General features: G+C 47.4%; 1 protein-coding gene across 2 annotated transcripts in view; it reads left to right on the forward strand.

The window, feature by feature from the left end:
* Positions 1–212: 212 nt before the first annotated feature.
* Positions 213–18,521, forward strand: part of LOC308653458 (pericentrin-like) — a 28,002-nt gene continuing 9,693 nt past the window's right edge. Inside the window, exons 1-2 of one of the 2 annotated variants that reach the window (XM_081302029.1) lie at positions 213–1,961; positions 3,905–4,117. In XM_081302029.1, coding sequence (XP_081158155.1) covers positions 1,905–1,961; positions 3,905–4,117 — 270 coding nt within the window. In that variant the 5' untranslated portion in view covers positions 213–1,904. Of the gene's footprint in view, positions 1,962–3,815; positions 4,118–18,521 lie in introns of those variants that run through there. The other variant, XR_014023046.1, reaches the window with a different exon arrangement.

Raw genomic sequence — 18,521 nt, forward strand, 5'->3', positions numbered from 1 at the left:
TATCAGGCACTGTTTGATCCTCAGCACCACACAAAAATAAATAAGTAAATAAAATAAAGATATTACATCCATCTAAAACTAAAAATATTTTTAGAAAAACCATTTACAATGTGTGTGGAAATATTACTAAGTAAGATCCACCCAAGACCTGAAGCAACTAGGGCTGTGAACAAAAGCTCTGAAGAATTCCAAATAGGCTGCACATGGTAGCAGGCGTGGGTTTATCAGAAGCAAAGCGGAAAGGGGACATTTTCAAGGTAGAGTGAGTCTTCTCAGAGAGGAGGGGGACTGATGCTCTCTCCTGTCCCCGTTTTTTTTTGGGGGGGGGGGAATCGGGAGTTTCTAAGTTCCACCCAGGTTAACCTCTTCAATTTGACCGACAGTAGGATGACATCAGACTCCCACATCCCTACTGCACATGGTCTAACCACCGAGGAGAGATTTTACTATTATACTAAAGTCGAAGGCATCTCTGGTTCACCTCGGCCCCCACTGGCCAGTTCTAATTGGAACCATTTGTTACAGATTTATGGTTGGGAAGTTTGTTTTTAATTATCCTGTTCCCCTGGGTTCTGGAATCTGTGGTTAATATAAAGGCCACATAAGTTCCCCAAGAACTTGTGTTCTTCTCAGCATGGAGGAGCCTTTCGGGATGGTTTGTCTTGCAGATAACAGGCTGCTCGTTGAGCAATGTAGCATATCCTATCGATTAAGCCACAGTGGTCTCAGGCAAATTGTTTTTTAAAGGAAAGCAGGTGGGGGTCAGCAAGAGAGGCCAGTCTACAGAATTAGCCCCTTAGCCTTCTGTTCCCGCCGCACATGTCTGCCTGCCACCTATCAGGAAGATTTCAATCTTTGTGCTCCTCTCAGGAGAGGCTATTGGACCCCTAAACTCCACCCTCCTTCTGGCCACTTAGCACTGGGCGCTATTACTCTATCACTTAACAGCACCTTCACCAGCGTTCTCGACCAACGCACCCCACGGCAGGTCGGGGGCTCACATATTCTAGTTGGTGGAGCCATCCAGGAGCTGCTGGCTGGTCACACGTGCCTGGGGAGAAAAAGGGCACGGTTCGGAGGCCCTGCAACTCTTTTGAGTAGGGTCGCGGTCCTGGTTTTAGGCCTCACTGAACTGGTAATTCTGGCTGCTTCTTTTGGCTCTTGGCCTTTTGGTTCAGCGCGCAAGAAGACATCTTGGCAGGTGCAGAAAAGGTCACATGAGAGTCTGGGGTATAGGATGGAGTCCAAGGGCCCGGCAGGTGGCCTGCAACTTGTGGGGTGCGCAGACTCAGAACTTGCCTAGAAGAGCAAGAGGGTCGGGGGCCCTGTTCCCCGGGTCGAAGACTAGTGCGGTCGCGGGAGCCCGGGGGCTAGCGCTGTGGCTGCAGCCATCCTCCTGCCCCCGTCCCCAGCACTGACTCTGCAGGCCGGGAGGTTCCGCGGACAGAAACCCGCGACCCGCACCTCGTGGCGGACGGAGAAGGTGCAAAGTGGGGCGGCCCGCAACCGCGCGGAAGCCTGGGCTGCAACGGGCGGAACTCTCGGGGCCGACGCGGCCGCGCGGGAACAGAGGCGCGAACCCTCGCTGAGAGCGGACCAACCACTGCGAATACCAGGAGCCCCGCGCTCCGCTCATTGGTCCTGCCGGAGGAGGCGAGCGCCTTAGCGCGCTAATCGAATGCCGGAGGGGCGGATCTCCACGAAGCCGCTCTGCCAGAGCACGCATGCGCGATATGGCACGCGGCCCGTGATTGGCGGCGCTGAGCAGCGGGGCGGGGCCACGGCACTGACAGTTGTCGGGGGGAGAGGGCGAGTCGAGCCAGGGGGAGGGAGTGTAAACAGAGCGAGGGCGGCGTGGCGGCGGCCCCGCCACCTCTGGGCGACCCGCGAGGAGCCCGAGGGAGATGGACGGAGATGAGCAAGAGCAGCGGCGCAAGAAGGTGGAAGCCGGGAGAGCGAAGGTAAACGGCGGCGCCCTCCTCTTCCCCGCGCTGCCATGAGAATTGCCCAGGTGGCTCTGGTGCCAGCCACCGCCACTTGCCAGGTGCAGACGCGGTCGGGTGGTGGCCACTGCTGATGCCCTGCCCTTCTCGTCGACTTTGTTCGAACCCCCTTCTGGCCGCCGCCATCTTGAATCGGCCGCCCTGGCCCAGACCCGCCCACTCTGCGGCCGCAGCCTATCAGCGGCCAGGATGCGCAATGCCTCGTGGGCGGGTCACGCCGGGGCGGCGCGGGTCACGCCGGGGCGGCGCGGGGCGGCGCCTGCACCTTGGCTCGGTGCGCACGCCGGCCACGCCCCTGCGTCTCCCGAGAGGCGTGGTCCCCGGTACTGGAGTGTCTTGCGCTCTGAGGCGCTGCACCCCGTTGGCTGCCCTAAGGCTTCTCTGCGCGCCCGTCGTTTTAAACAGCATTCACAGTGTCCCTGTCCTGTAAACATGCTGTCCGTGAGTCTACGAAAGTCCCCGGTGGTCCCCGGTGCTGAGGGGCCTCAGGTTCTCAGAGTCGAGTGCTTGTCACCTCCTCCTGCCCCAGTTCTTCGGTCAAATGGAAAAGTGCTCCCTTTGGACCTGTATGGGGCGTTTGGGGGAGTAGGACAGGCGAAGGATGACTCAGGCCCCGCAGGCAGACACGGCAGCCTCTCCGGCTGTGGGACCCCGGGAGGTTTCCCGCTCTGCAGGGCAGTGCGGGGCTGGGTGGAGCATCTCCGCCCTCGTTTTCCATCGAGTCAACCATGGAGCCTCTGTGCTACAGAAACATCCAGAATACACTGGCAGGCAGGGGACACAGCGGCCTCATTCAGCCACCTGTGACAGGCTTCTGGCTGGTCCGAGCAGGGGCTGGTGACTTTTCCTCCCTCTGCACGTACGTGCACGTACCCAGGTCCCGCGCTGAGCGAGTCCAGAGCGCAGCACTGGAACTGATAGGGCCCAGCTTGTGTGGTTGGTAAACTGCAGTGGAAGTGCTTGAGGGACAGGGAGCCTCGGAAGGACCAGGCCAGAGGTTCAGTGCTGCCTATGGGAGCTCTGTCACAGATAGTGGAGGGCGATGAAATAGATGAGAATACCAGGATATGAAGGCAGCTTTCTTTCCCCCTTTAAATGATCTTATGCCAACAAAATTGTGTACTTTGGTTATCATTTATATAAATGTTAAGCGTATTTGCTTGTACAGCCCAGATGTCATTTGAGGGAGCAGAGGACCCCTCTTGGACCCATTCCTTTTGAATGAGGTGTGTGTGCGAGCTGGTGCATGAATGTGGTTGAAACTCTCAGGTCTAAACCCGAACAGGGCTGGGCTGTCTACTGATGGGAGCACTCTGTGGCGGTCCCTGGTGCTTTGGAGAGCTGTGTCAGGAAAATTAGAACATCAGGTTCTGTAAAGGGAGATGTTAGATTGACCTCACTTAATTAATTTTTTGCTATTTCTGTATCTTGTCTTAGAATCTATGGCTAGGAAATTTTGGCTGGGTGGTATATTTCCTTGATTGAGAGAGAATGGGGGCAAGAATGGAATGGTTTAGCTTTTAAATAATTTTGAGCCTTAAATATATCTTGATTAAGCTCTCAGCATTTTAAATTGATGTATTTAAATTTTTTTTTTTCTCAAAACTGCCAAGGGTTGGAAAAGCTATTCTGCCTGTCAATCGTATCTTTTTTTTTTTTTTTTTTGTCTGTAACTAGGCCTAACTAACAGTCCTCATCTGTAGGCTGTATGTCACTCAGAACTCAATGGTGGCCTCATAGTTGTTAATGAAGGGTTAGGATAGTGGTCCGGTGGCCAGGCGTGGCCGAGTGGGCCCACTCTGTCGGAGCTGCATGCTCCCCGCCAGTCTGCTGACCTTGTGGGTCTGTTACTTCTTTCTCACTTACCTCTGCCTTTACTACTTCTCCACCTTTCTGCGCAGCTTGCTCACTTCCGACAGAGAAAAACAAAAAGTGACAGTACGCATTCGAAGAAAAAGACGTCGAAGAGGAAGGGCTCGGCTGTCGATGCGCCTGTCCCGGAGGAGGATCCGGTAGCTGCCCAGGACGGCAGGCCCCTTGGAGCAAGGGATCTCGGCAGAAGCACGCCATGCAGCCGCACCACAGATGGGGCCAGAGGGGCACTTGCAGCTCAGGTAGATTGTCCAGTGTTGTGTTTTCACATTCTGCCTGCCTTCTAGTTACTGCTAATCTAAAAGTGGTCCAGTTTCGCCTTTCAAAAGTGAAGAGAGATGGTTTTAGTTTATTAAAGGTGAGTAACTGTCAGTGGTCTGATTCTTCTAAATGTTTGATCTTTAATCTGCGTGGTATTGAGAAATTTTGGATCCATTGCTTAAAGGAGAGTGTCATCTTGGTGCTTTGGTAGTGGAAGTTGTGCAAATGTGAGTCCTGATGCCTCTGGGATGTGTGTGCAGCTGGGTTGTCCAGGTTTAGGTGTTTGTTAGGATGAGCTGGTAAATTCCTTTTTCTAGAATTTGGCCCCCAAGTCATGATGCGTCTGGCTTGCCTCATTCTTACCAGCATGTAAAATATGTGATGTCTGTCTGCAAGTCTAGGGTTCTGCTCCATGACCTTGTCTTGGTGCTCCCAGGAGTCCTGGTGCAGCTGGGCTGTCTGAGCCTTGGGACCCCAGTCCCGAGATCTCCTCCCTGCTCTGCAATCCTGTTCTCTAAGGCCTGTATTGGTCGTCATTCCTGTTCCTCACCAGCATCTTTCTCTCCTCGTTCCTCTCAGGGCAAGCCACAGGCCAGCTTCACCCTGTAGCTCCATGTGTGTTTATTGCCGAGTCTCTTGGAGAAGAATAGCTCATAGTGTATGATTAACATGTCACAACTTTTTAAAATTTCCAAGTCAGAAATTTTATATTTATATTAGTTTGTTTTACTGTTTTTATTCTGTTTTTGTTCCTCTCCTATTTAGGTTGATTTTATTTAAATTAAACATTTTATAATTTTTAGCTTTCATCTTTGAAGGAATGTTAGATTGAACAAAATTTTCATGAAAACTAGCACAGAGTTCCCAGGTACCCTTATCAGCTTTGTGAAATGCCGATGTCTTATGTGGTCTTAGTACAGTTGCCAGAGTCGGGTCCAGCTGACTTGGAAGCAGTGCTGCGAGCTGACAGTGGGCTTATCCAGGGTCTGCCCATGTCCCACTAATGCCCTTTTAGTTTTAGGTTTCCTGTTGTGTTCCAGCGTTCTTCCTTCCTGGCTTCCTTCTCTGGGAACACCTGGGCATGTGAAAGAAGAACATGTACACGCACACACACATACACATCTGTCTGTACTGATTAAAAACTGTGAGTTCATCCAATACCTTCAGTCCTGAGCCAGTATCACAGCATTTGTGATAGTGAGAAACCTGGCTGTCTTTATCTGTTATGTATTTACTTAACTGATCAATTCTGAAATATAAATTAGTTTCAAAGTTGTTAATCTACACTTCTCTGAAGAACAGATTTACTCTGGGCTTGGTGACCAGGCCCGTGATCCCAGTGACTGGGCAGCTGAGGCAGGAGATCTCAAGTTCAAGGCTAGCCTGGGCAACTTGGCTAGGCTGTCTCAAAAAATAAAAATGGCTGGGGGTACAGGTCAGTGGTAAAGCGCCCTGGGTTCAATTCCCAGTACTGCATAAAGTAAAATAGAAAAAAAAAATAACAAGTTTACTACTTGAAGTAAAATATTTGTGTACAGTTCTTTTTGTCTTTGGTGTAAGTATATATACAAAACATTGTGTTCCAGAGTTATTAGATTTGATTTTTCAAATTCTTACCTCTTTTTAAAATATACATTTTTAATTTTTTAGTTGTACATGGACACAATACCTTTATTTATTTATTGTTACGTGGTGCTGAGGATCGAACCCAGTGCCTCATGCATGCTAGGTGAGCGCTCTACCACTGAGCTGCAACCACAGCCCAAATTCCTTACCTCTTTATTGTGGTTATTTTATTTATTTATATTAGTTTGTTTTACTGTTTTTGTTATGTTTTTGTTCCTCTCCTATCTAGGTTGATTTTATATTTGTTGAGTAAGTCAAATACTACTGTGGTTCTAAAACCCAGAGTCAGCCAGGTGAGGTGGTCAATCTGAAATCCCAGAAGCTAGGGAGGCTGAGGAATTTAATGAGACCTTTCCCCCAAAATAAAAAGGACTGGGGATGTAGCTCAGTGGCAGAGCTCTCATGGGTTCCATCCCCAGTATAAAGCCAAGAGCCACACTCAGAGAGTACTGCTCCTCCTCATCCTGCCACTCCTTGTGTCCTCCCCTTTCCTACCCGGAGACGAGCAGTTTCTTGAGCTTCTGGTTTGCTCTTTCTGTATCTCCAGGACAGAGAAGGCATTCATGCATAAGTTCTCACATCCCATTTCTTACATGCAGTGTATGTTGTAGGTAGTTTTCTTTTTGGGGGGGGGTAGTAGGGATTGAACGCACGGGTGCCTAACCACTGAGTCACATGTCCAGCCCTTTATTTATTTTTAATTTTTTATTTAGAGACAGGGTCTTGCTGAGGTCCCTAGGTCTCGCCTCCTGATTTGCTGGGATTGCTGGTGTGCTCTGCTGCGCCTGGCTACAGATACTATTTTGCTCTTGGCTTTCTTCCTGTAACATCCTACCTTGAAATCATTGTATTTCTGTTTCAGAGGTCATCTTCCTTCATCTGTCAGAGCAGCTATTCCTGTGAGTGGGTGTTTTAGGTTGTTTCTATAATTTGCTTTACAAGCAGTGTTGAGGTAAATAACCTTGCAAATATACTTTTATGCCATTGGAAGTATATTTTGGGGGTCAATACCTGCAGGTTGTTAAAAGGTAAGTGCACATTGTTTTGTTTGATGTGACTGTTGGGATTTCTGTCAGCAGGGTGTGAAGTTAGGTTGCCCCACAGTCCTGCTGACACAGTGGCTTCACACATTCTTAACCTTTTAGCAGATAGATAGATGAACATTTGTTTCTCTTGGATCTGTGCTTAGGACTGGTGTGGCAGGATTCTATGGTAGTGTGTGGTTAAAAGTATCTGCCAGAAACTGTCTTCTCAAGGGGATGCCCCACTTTGCACCTCCGCGTGTTGGAGGGTTCCTGTCCCTTCTGCTGATGTCAGCACTGGCTGTAGTCAGTCTTCTCCACTGCAGACCTTCTAGGAAGGCAGACGATGTTTTGACTAGTTTAACTTGCATTTCCCCAGTGATCAACAGTGTTGATCATCTTTAACTTTGCAATACTTGTATCTTCTTCAATGAAAGATCCGTTCAAGTGTTTTTCCTTTACAAGAGATGGAATAAAAGATAGATTAAAATGGTTTAAAAATTGCCATCATGGAGTTTTGAGACTTGTTTATATGTTCTGGATGGAAGTTCTTTTTTCTTTTTCTTTTTTGCTTTATTTATCTATTTATGCATTTTGACCCACTATACACAGATGGAGCACAACTTCTCATTCCTCTGGCTACACATGGTTCAGAGTCACTCTAGTGTTCTACATGTATACAGGGTAATAATATCTGTGTCTTTCTACTGTCCTTCCCATCCCCACAGGCCCCCCTTCCCTCACTCCCCTCTACACAAACCAAAGTTCCCTCATTCTTCCCTCTCCCCCCACCCCACTGTGGATCAGCATTCACTTACCAGAGAAAACATTTGGCTTTTGGTTTTTTGGAATTGGCTTATTTCACTTAGCATGGTATTCTCTAGTTCCATCCATTTACCTGAAAATACCATGATTTCATTCTTCTTTAATGCTGAGTAATATTCCATTTTGTATATGTACCACATTTTCTTTGTCTATTCATCTGTGGAAGAGCATCTAGGTTAGTTTCATAATTTAGCTATTATGAATTGAGCTGCTATAAACACTGATGTGGCTGCGTCACTGTAGTATGATGTTTTTAAGTCCTTTGGGTATAAACTGAGGAGTGGATAGCTGGGTCAAATGGTGGTTCCATTCCAAGTTTTCTGAGTTATCTCCATACTGCTTTCCATAAGTGATTGCACTAATTTGCGGTCCCACCAGCAACATATGAGTGTACCGTTTCCCCACATCCTTGCTAACACTTATCATTTCTTGTATTTTTGATAATTGCCATTCTGACTGGAGTGAGATAAAAATCTTAGAGTAGGGTGTCCGCCGCACCCCACCTGTGGTGCCGGGGATTGAATGAACCCAGGGCCTTGTGCATGTGAGGCAAACTCTACCAACTGAGCTATATCCCCAGCCCCTTAGAGTAGTTTTGATTTGCATTTCTTTAATTGCTAGAGAAGTTGAACTTTTTTTTGTATGTTTGCTGACCATTTGTATTTCTTCTTCTGTGAAGTGTCTGTTCCGTTCCTTCACCCATTTATCGATTATGTTATCTGGTTTTTTGATTTCTTTTTGTATCCTGGAGATTCGTGCTCTCTCTGAGGTGTGTGTGGGAAAGACTTTTCCCATTCTCTAGGCTCTCTCATCACATGATCGTTTTTCCTTTGCTGAGAAGCTTTTTATTTGAATCCATCCCATTGATTGTTGATTCTACTACTTGCGCTTTAGGAGTCTTGTTAAGGAAGTCAGGTCCTAAGCCAACATGATGAAGATTTGGGCCTACTTTTTTTAGGCACAGGGTCTTTGTTCTTGTGTCTAAGTCTTTGATTCACTTTGAGTTGACTTTTGTGCAGGGTGAGAGAGGTCACCCTCTTAACTTCATTTTGCTATGTATGGATTTTCAGTTTTCCCAGCACCATTTGTTAATAGGCTATCTTTTCTCCACTCTATGTTTTTGGCTGCTTTGTCTTGTATGAGGTAACTGTATTTATGTAGGTTTGTATCTGGGTCTTCTATTTTATACCACTGGTCTGCATGTCTGTTTTGTTTTTGTTACTGTTGCTCTGTAGTAAAGTTTAAGGTCTGGTATTGGGATGCCTCCTGCTTCAGTCTTCTTGCTGAGGATTGCTTTGACTATTCTGGGTCTCTTATTTTTCCAAATGAATTTCATGACTGCTTTTGCTAGTTCTATGAAGAATGTCATTGGGATTTTAATAGGAATTGCATTAAATGTATATAACAGGTTTGGTAGTATGGCCATTTGGACTATAATAATTCTGCCTATCCAAAAGCATGGGAGATTGTCCCATCTCCTAAGATCTTGTTTAATTTCTTTCTTTAGTGTTCTGTAGTTTTTATTGTAGAGTTCTTTCACATCTTTTGTTAGATTGATTCCCAAGGGTTTTTTTTTTTTTTTCAGCAATTGTGAATGGGATGTTTTCCTAATTTCTCTTGCTTATGTATAGAAATGCATTTGACTTATGGGTATTGATTTTATATCCTGCTACTTTGCTGAATTCATTTAGTAGTTCTAGAAATTTTTTGGTGGAATTTTTTGGATCTTCTAAATGTAGAATCATGTCATTGGCATATAATGATGTTTGAGTTTTATTTTCCTATGTGTATCCTATTTCTTTCATCTGATTGCTCTGGCTAGAGTTTCAAGGACTATGTTGAGTAGAAGTGGTTAACTTTCTAAAAACTTTCATCCGGTTTTTAGAGGGAATGCTTTTAATTTTTTAATTTTTCATCTTTAGATGATGTTGGCCTTGGGATTAGCGTAGATGGCTTTCACAGTGTTGAGGTATGTTCCTACTATCCCTACTTTTTCTAGTGTTTTGAACATAAAGGGGCACTGTATGTTGCCAATGCTTTGTCGGCATCTCTTGAGATAATCATGTGATCTTCTCTTTAAGTCTGTTGATGTGAGGTATTGCATTTATTGATTTCTGTATGTTGAATCAGCCTTTGGATGCAGGTTCTTTATCATAAGCATCTTTGCATATATTTTCTCCCTTTTCATGGTTTGTCTTTTTTTCTTCTAATACTACCTTTTGAAGAGCAAAATATTTTAATGAGCTTGGATTTATCAGTTTGTTCTTCTATGGGTTGTACTTTTTTAAAAAATTAAGATAAATTTTGATTAAAAATTATTTTTTTCTTTTCTCTCTCCTTAATTTTTTTTTGGTGGGTTGTGTCTTTGGTGTCAGAACTAAGAACTTTGCCTACCAGTGTTTTTCAACATTTATTTTGCTTCTGTCCTCTTCAAAAGACCTTTTAGACTTTTCTCTTATTTTTCTACTCATGAAATTTTAATACCATAGATGTATTGTTAATCTCTTTAGTTCTTTGTACTTATATGTTAAGAATGACAAATACAAATCTTAATTTTTAAGTCAACGTGAAAAAGCTTTTAATGAGAACCTAGACAAGAGACCTTGCACAAACATGAATCCAAAATGGGTCATAGACTTAAATAAAAAATGCAAAACTAAAACTTCCAGGAGAAAACCTATTTGACCTTGTGTTTGGAGATAAGTTTTTAGGTACATCACCAAAAGCATCTGTGAAAGAATGAAATGCTAAGCAGCACTTAGTGAAATTCAGAAAATTCTCTGTAAAATATGGTGTTCACAGAATGAGAAGACCGACCACAGATGGGAGAAAATTGGAGAACATATGTCCAATCCGAACTGTTTCGAATATATTAAAGAACTCAGCTGGCTGGGCACGGTGGCACATGCCTATAATTTCAGTGACTTGGGAAGCTGAGGCAGGAGGATCACAAGTTCAAAGTCAGCCTCAGCAACTTAGTGAGGCTCTAAGCAACTCAGTGAGACCCTGTCTTTAAATAAAAATATAAAAAGGGCTGGGAATGTGGCTCAATGGTTAAGCACCCCTGGGTTCAATCCCTGGTACCAAAAAAAAAAAAGAACTCAGCTGGACATGGTGGTGTATACCTGTAATTCCAGCACCTAGGGAGGCTGAGGCAAGAGGATGGCAAGTTCAAGGCCAGCCTTAGCAACTTATCAAGGCACTAAAAACTTAGTGAGACCTTGTCTTGGGAAAAACGAACAAAAATGGGCTGGGAATGTGGCTCAGTGGTTAAGTGCCCCTTGTATCAAAAAAAAAAAAAAAAAAGAACTCTTAAACTCATCAATGAGAAACGGGCCCAATTAAAAATGTGTGAAATAGGGGCTGGAGCTGTGGCTCAGATGTAGAGCGCTCACCTAGCACATGCAAGGCCCAGGGTTTGATCCTCAGCACCACATAAAAATAAATAAACAAAATAAAGGTATTATGTCCAACTACAACTGAAAAATAAATATAAAATAAGTACAAAAAATGTATGAAATATATGGACAGAGACCTTACCAGTGGTGATGCTTGGCACCAACTAAGTGCATCAAAAGATGCTCCAACCAGTTTTCATGAGGAAGAAAATGAGCAGTGAGCACTGCACCGCTGTGCATGTGTCTGTGCCCTGGCTCCAGGTGTGGCATTGGGTGGGAGCAGCAAGGACGCTAGCGAGCAGACTAAGCAGTGGTTGCCTGGGGGCTTGCCAAATTGGAGCAGCCAGGATGTCCTTTGAGAGGCTAATGGTAGATAGAAAAACTACATCCAGAGCATATTGTCACTCAGCATTAGAAAGAAATGAGCTATCAAACCATGAAGTGTTGGGGGGACCTTAAGTGCCTGTTACTAAGTGAAAGAAATCAGTCTGAACAACACTGGTGTGGTTCTACCCTGTTCAAATCCATGCAGAGGACGCTGTGGAAGAGGCCAGCTGTGAGAAGGGGAACAGATTAGGGTTGGCCAGAGTTGGTGTTGGGGTGCAGGAAGGGTGTAGGTGAGTAGTTGAGGCACAGGGCAGTCAGGACTATCCATGGGATGCTGGAATGGTGGATGTGTGGGAGCGCGTGCTGTTGAGGCATGCTGGACTTTACAGTACAGAGTGAACCTTGGTGAGTGCAAATGAAAGAAAATCACATGAGGTGTTGGGGGGTCCCAGGATGGAGGGCAGGCTGTGACAACAGGCTGATACAACGCAGAGGGTGGAGCTGAGCTCTGTGACTCTGGGAGGAGCCTGTGTGAGAGCACCTGCTCTGCTTGGTGAGAGTGCCTTTGGCGGGGTGCAGGCCCCAGTCCTGATACTGCCATATGTGCCTTGGCCCATAGGAGAGAAGGGAGGTGGTGCAGGGAGCCACTCGAAGCTCCTGCAGCTCTACACTGGTGGCACTTGTTGAAGCAAAGCTGTGTGTGAGGTGAGGGGCCACAGAGATGGCATAGGAGCGGGTCACCTGGAGGGAGGGGAGTGGGAAGATGAGGAGTCTGGAAGCAGTGTGTTGTCTGCTCAGCTGCACAGAGCACAGATGGGGGACTCAAGGGAAATTTCTTTCTTTTTTTTTTTTAAATTTTTTTTAGTTGCCAATGGACCTTTATTTTATTTATTGATATGTGGTGCTGAGGATCGAACCCGGTGCCTCACACATGCTAGGCAAGCGCTCTGCCACTGAGCTACCACCCCAGCCCTGGGAAATTTCATTTTTCCACCAGCCTTTTGGAGGTTGTAAGTCCAAGGTCAAGGGTCAGGGTGCCAACTGGGTTGGTCTCTGGTGAGGTTTGCAGGCAGCTGTCTTGTCCCTGTGCCCTCACATGGCAGAGAGAGTGCTGGTGTCTCTGCTTAAGAGGACACATCCTGTTGAATTAGGAATCTTCATGACTCCATCTGACCTTCTGGCCTTATCTCCAGATATTCTCATTGGAGGTTTGGGCTTCAATCTGTGGGATTTGGGAAAAATTCAGTCTGTAACAGACATATAAAAGAGAAGGTGTGCTCTGAAACCTGTATTTGGAGAAAGGCTGTTGAAGTTTAATTTGAGAGGTGGCTGGGATGGAGTTAATGGGCTACTGAGATCCGAGGGTGTGAAATAATTGCCTTTGTCTTTTTAAAGGTTGGCAGGTAGGCATGGGTTCCTGTGAGTCAGAGACAGCTTGGAACAGAGGAGGCTCGGGCTGGGCTCCCAGGCTGGCAGGGGGGCTTCAGAGCAGGCAGAAGACCTGCATGGAGGTAGAGGAACTGTGTCCATGCTCTGCTTGCTCTCCTCTGGGCCAGCAGGTCTGTTATGAATTTGCCACACCTGGTCCAGTTCACAGGCTGCTGTGCTTCAAAGTGGAACGCAGGCTGGGACTTGCTATCTGAGCTTCTCCCAGGCACTGGTAGGATGTGGGTACCACTAATGTGGGTGTGATCAGAAAAAGAAAGATCTGGAGCCCGTGGAGCTAGACCAGACCCTGCAGGGACACTTGCTAGGCTTCCCTGGGCCAGGAGGGCTGGAGGGAGTGCAGGTATCTTGTCTCATAGGCAGATAGCCCAGGGCTGCCTTCCACCTTCCTTGGTGACAGTGATGCCTAGCAGAGGGCCCAGTCCTCTACCTGTGGCTGTCATTACAATCCTAGTGATAAGAATGATTGCTGTGATCTTCATGTTTTCCCAGCACAGGGAAGTTTGGTTAGTTCCAAATTGTCCCAGCTGTTGAGGGCCGAGGGAGCTGTGGCATAGGTCTTTTTGGGTCAGGTATCAGCTGCCCCTGTGTCGGGATGCTGCTGGATTGCAGAGCATCTGTGCTGATGGTGTGCTTCAGAAGGCAGCATCTTCAGAAGGACTCTCAAGGGTTCTTTCCTCATCTTGCACTAAGATGCACCTTGGTTTTGTTCTGTGCATGTGCTTTTGCTTGGTAGGATGCCTGGTTTGCATGATGAGGTATTTTGACAGTGAGCAGGACTGGAAGAGTGAACTTTATTTAGAATAGTGGTGACGAGATGTTCGTCTTTTTCACTTGTATCAGACATGGTTGTGTGTTTTGGTGGCATGCTGTGAGATTGGGACTTTTGTCTCTGCGTGCAGGAGGGCTGAGGCCTGGCCCAGAGCCCCGCAGCTGCACCTGCCACCTGGCAAGGGCTCTGCTGTTCTGTTGACTCTGGGGGAATTTGGTTTGTGACTATCCCTCGCTCTGCTTATGTGATTGTGTGTCGTCTTTGAAAGACGGTCGTGGTTTCCTTAGTAGGTGCTGAGTTGGTGATCCCTGGTAACTCAGCTGGGAAGAAGGACCAGGGTACAGCCCAGTGGTGCTGGGGCCGCTGCGGATGCTGGCCACGCAGCAGCAGCTGTGGAATGCGTGTCCTGATCTTGCGGCTGCACACCTGCACCTTTTTGGCTATTATTTCTTCACATATTTTTTCTGTTCCCTCTTGTCCCTCCTCTTCTGGTGACCTTGGGTGCCCTGTATTGGCGTCTGCACCAGGCCCTGCAGTGTCAACATCTGCCAGCATTGGGATGCTCCCGCATTCTGAAGGTGGAAACATGCCCTTGCTGAGCACAGCCTCGACTGAAACGCCCTGTGAAAGCTCGGCTGAGCACAGCTGCTGGCCACAGGAAGGGCCAAGCTGTCGCCTCACGCTCGCCACCTCTTCTCCACCCCCAGTTTCCCTGCATCTGTCTTTATTTTAGGTCTCTGTTGCCTTGCCTTTAAACTCAGTGATATTCTCTCTGCAGTGCCAGATCTGTTAATACAGTCGTGTTTGTTTTTTCAGTGTGTTTGTGTTCCTTCATATGCTGGCCTGGTACCATGATGGCACTCTTGACATCATGCTGGGTGTGTCCAGGTCTTCAGCTGGGTGCAGGCCGTGCTCCTCTGTTAGCCCCCACATAGTTAGTGTCTTTGGTGGTTTGGAAACGTCTCCATGTTCTTTACTTGTCATTTGTTAGATACATCTACTGTTATTGGTTTCTCCACCCTCACTGGCCTCTTTATTTTTGGGGGGTTTGTTTTTAGTTCTGTTCTTTGATAAGCAGAAATCCTTGGGGCTGGAGATGTGGCTCAAGCGGTAGCGTGCTCACCTGGCATGTGTGCGGCCCGGGTTCGATCCTCAGCACCACATACAAAGATGTTGTGTCTGCCGAAAACTAAAAAATAAATAAATAAATAAATATTAAAAAAAAAAGAAATCCTTAATTTTTATGATTTGAGTTTATCAGTTTTTCTTTTGATCAGTGCTTTTTGTGTCCTGCCAAAAAGTCACTCCTAGCCCTGAGGGGTCACAGAAACACTCTGTTATCTTCTTTTTTTTTTGGCGGTGGTGAGGGCTACCAGGTATTGAACTCAGGAGCACTCGACCACCGAGCCACATCCCCAGCCCTATTTTTTTTTACGTTTTTTAGTTGTTGAGGGACCTTTATTTTATCTGGTTATTTATTGTGATGCTAGGAATTGAACCCAGTGCCTCACACTTATGAGGCAAGTGCTCTATGCTGAGCTCAACTCCAGCCCCCCACCCTGTTTTGTATTTTATTTAGAGACAGGTTCTTACTCAGTTGCTTAGTGCCTCGCCATTGCTGAGGCTGGCTTTGAACTCACGGTCCTCCTGTGACTTCTGAAACATTCTGTTATCTTCTTAGAGCTTTATGGTTCATTTGTGTGTGTGTGTGTGTGTGTGTGTGTGTATGGAAATCCTATGCAATACTTATAGCTAGTTTAGTTTTGCTAGTTTTTGAATTCCCCCCCCCCCCCCCCAGGGCTTAGGACCAAACTCAGGGTCTGGTGTGTGTTAGGCAAGTGCTCTGCCACAGAGCTAAATCCTCAACGCCACTAGTTTTTGAATTTTTATAAATTCTAGCATGTAATGTTTGGGTCTGTGCCTGTGTATCCAGTGTCTTGATAATGAGATTCACCTATGGTGATATCTGCAGTGTGTCTGTTATGGTTTCAATGTGAGGTGTCCCCCAAAAGGTCACATGTGAGACGATGAAAGAGGGTTCAGAGGGGAAATGATTAGGTTGTGAGTGCCTTAACCCAGTCAGTGTATTAGTTAGTTACCTGATGGGATTGAGTGGTAATGGAGGGAGGTGGGCCTTGGGGGCGTGCCTTTGGGGTGTATATTTTGTATATGGCTAGTGGAACCTTTCCCTCTCTGCTTTCTTATCTTCATGGGAGCTGCTTCCTCGGCCACTCTCTTCCACCATGATGTCCTGCCTTGCCTTGAGCCTCGAAGAATGGAATCTGTTGTCTATGGACCGAGACCTCTGAAACCATGGGCCCCCAAATACACTTTTCCTCCTCTACACTTGTTCTGGTTGAATCTTTTTGTCACAATGGCAAAAAAGGCTAAAATACTTCCTGTTGAGCCCTTTCCTGCGGGCCCCACCATGTTGAGCAGTTCCCAGGCAGTCCTGCGCATGGTGCACCGCAGTGTCCTTGTCTAAGGGCATTGTCTGTGGGCATTCTCACACAGTCCTCCTGGTCTATGTGTGTGCATATCTGTGGGGTGTAATTAGCCCCTGAGGGGCTGGTCACCATTTGTCTCTGTTGTTTGCACATGTGGCCCTGGGTTCTGAAGTAGTAGTGGCATGGGAGTGTATCAGTGGCTCTGCATTGTCTGCGATTGTGGACGATCTTTTTTCCTCCCCTGTTTTTACACTGACTTCTCTGGTAAATTCTTGCCAGGCTTAGCTTTGAGATTACACTGGTCTCATCAGTGAGATAGGCGGGACTCTGCTCTCTGCAGGGAGACTTTCAGGTACAGAGATCTATTCTCCCCATGAGCATCACTTGGACTGTGCCCTTGTAGTGGGCTCTGAGGTCCTGTGTGGTGTGCACAGTCCCTTTTGGAAGTGTCCAGGCCCTTTCTGTGGGTCCTACCAGTGGTTCAGATATTTGAGGATCACACCTTCGGGGTTAGAGTGGGTGCTCCCCTGACCTTCCCAGGAGGCTTACTTTGAAGCAGGATTCTTATGTGTCCGACCCAGGCTCTGCTGTGAGCAGTCAGGCTGTTCCCAGGCAGTCGGTCACCTCGTGGGTAGGTGAGCCCAGCATGCAGATGCTCTCCAGTGACATGGAGGCTGCCCCTGGCATTGTGTAGGCACTAGTTCCTTAGAGGTGTGGTGTGTGGAGGTGGTCATGGACACGGGGTTAAGAGTAGCTGTGCCCTCTGCTGGGCTTGGTGTGGCCCCAAGAGGAAGCAGATAAAGAGGAGAGGCCGGTGTGGTGAGCACTGAAGCCCAGTGTGCTGGGGCTCACCCCAGGGGAAGTTGCAGTCTTGAGTGTGGCAAAGTCAGGAGAGGCTGAGTGGCTGCAGGACACTGGACAACTGTGCTTATGGGAGTGGAGAGACGCCACGACTGGTCATGATGTGGCGGGAATGGAGTGTGGTTTTTGCTTTGCCGTTCGTTCACTGAGGCAGAGAACGCTGGAGGAGCCCCCAGTGTTGGAGGGGATCTTGTCATACTCCCTGTTATGGTTGTGAGATGTTCCCCAAAGGCTCCTTTGTTTATGCGGGAGGTAAAATGCTTAAACTAAGGGTACTGTGACCTAACCAGTGGATTGATCCATTTGGTGGATTCGTAATCGGAATGCATCACTGGGTGGCAGCTGTAGGAGCGTTGTCGGGTGTGACTGAGGAGCTGGGTCCCCGGGCTGTGCCTGGGCGACGGATTGTTTTGTCCCTGGCTCTGCCTGCTCTCCCTGCTTCCTGGTGCCATGAGATAGGGCAGCTTTTCTCTGCGGTGTCTTTCTGCCGTGATGCTCTCTGTCTCACCTCAGGCCCAGAGCAGCGGAGTCATCCAGCCGTGGACCGGACTTCTGAAACCATGAGCCAGAATAAGCTTTTCTTCCTCTGAGTTGTTCTCGGCAGGTCTTTTGGTCACAGTCAGGCAGAACTGACTAACACACTCTGCTGAACTCCTCAGTGTTGCTCACCCATGCTGTCAGCCCCCTGCACTTTGGTTCTTCTGGGGATCTTTTAAGCCTCCATGACCACATCAAGTTGTCCACCCCAACAAGTCCCCTGGCTTGGGCAGGAAAATTGAGTTTATTTAGTCATTCTGAGTTTGAAGTGCCCAGGCGACATTTCACACAGAGAGACTGGTCCTGAAGATCACTGGAGGGGAGGGGGTTTCCTGGCGGAGGGGTGCTGTGCAGGCAGACAGACTGGGGGGGAGCTGCGTTGATCCCTGTTGAGGGGCGGCCACAGCATCTCTCTTCCCTGGGGCTGTTGCTGCTGAAGCAGGGGGCAGAGCTGGAGTGTTAAGACAGAAGTCTTTGATGGCTCTGACAGACATTGTCCAGTACCTTTTAAGAAGAAAGCAAACTCACGTACTCTGTCATCGACTATGTGGGTACATTTGTTTTCCACGCCCTTTATGACTTTGAGAATCAGTCATATCTTGTCAATATTTGTAACTCGGTGACCATAAGTGACCTCTGATGTTGGCGTCTTGCATTGGTTCACCACGTCCTGTACCTTTTCTCTTCTGTGGTGTCGCTCTTCTCTTCCTGCATTCAGATGGCTAGGTTGGCACTGTCCAGCAAAGTGAGTGCCCTTCCCTGATGGCTGTCTTTCAGTGAGATGTGATTCCCATGATGTAATCCACTGCTTTTTTTTTTTTTTTCTTTTTGGTTCTAGGGACTGAATCCAGGGCCTTATGCATGTGAGTGTAAGCACTCTACCAGCTGAGCTATATCCCCAGTCCCTCATCTACTGTTTTAAAGCACATGCTTCAGAGGCTTTTAGGACAGGCCCAGAGGTGCACCCCTTCCCCTCTGTTAAGCTCTGGACATTTTTATCACCCCAAAAGGAAATTGCGTGCTTGTTGACAGTTGTACCTGCCCACGCCACCCACAGGCGGCTCTCTGTGGATCTGGGCTCCTGATACCTTATGTAAATGGTATTCTGTGACATGTAGCCCTTG

This window comes from Spermophilus citellus (assembly GCF_964194105.1).
Source record: "Spermophilus citellus genome assembly, chromosome: 7".
Lineage (NCBI taxonomy): Eukaryota > Metazoa > Chordata > Mammalia > Rodentia > Sciuridae > Spermophilus > Spermophilus citellus.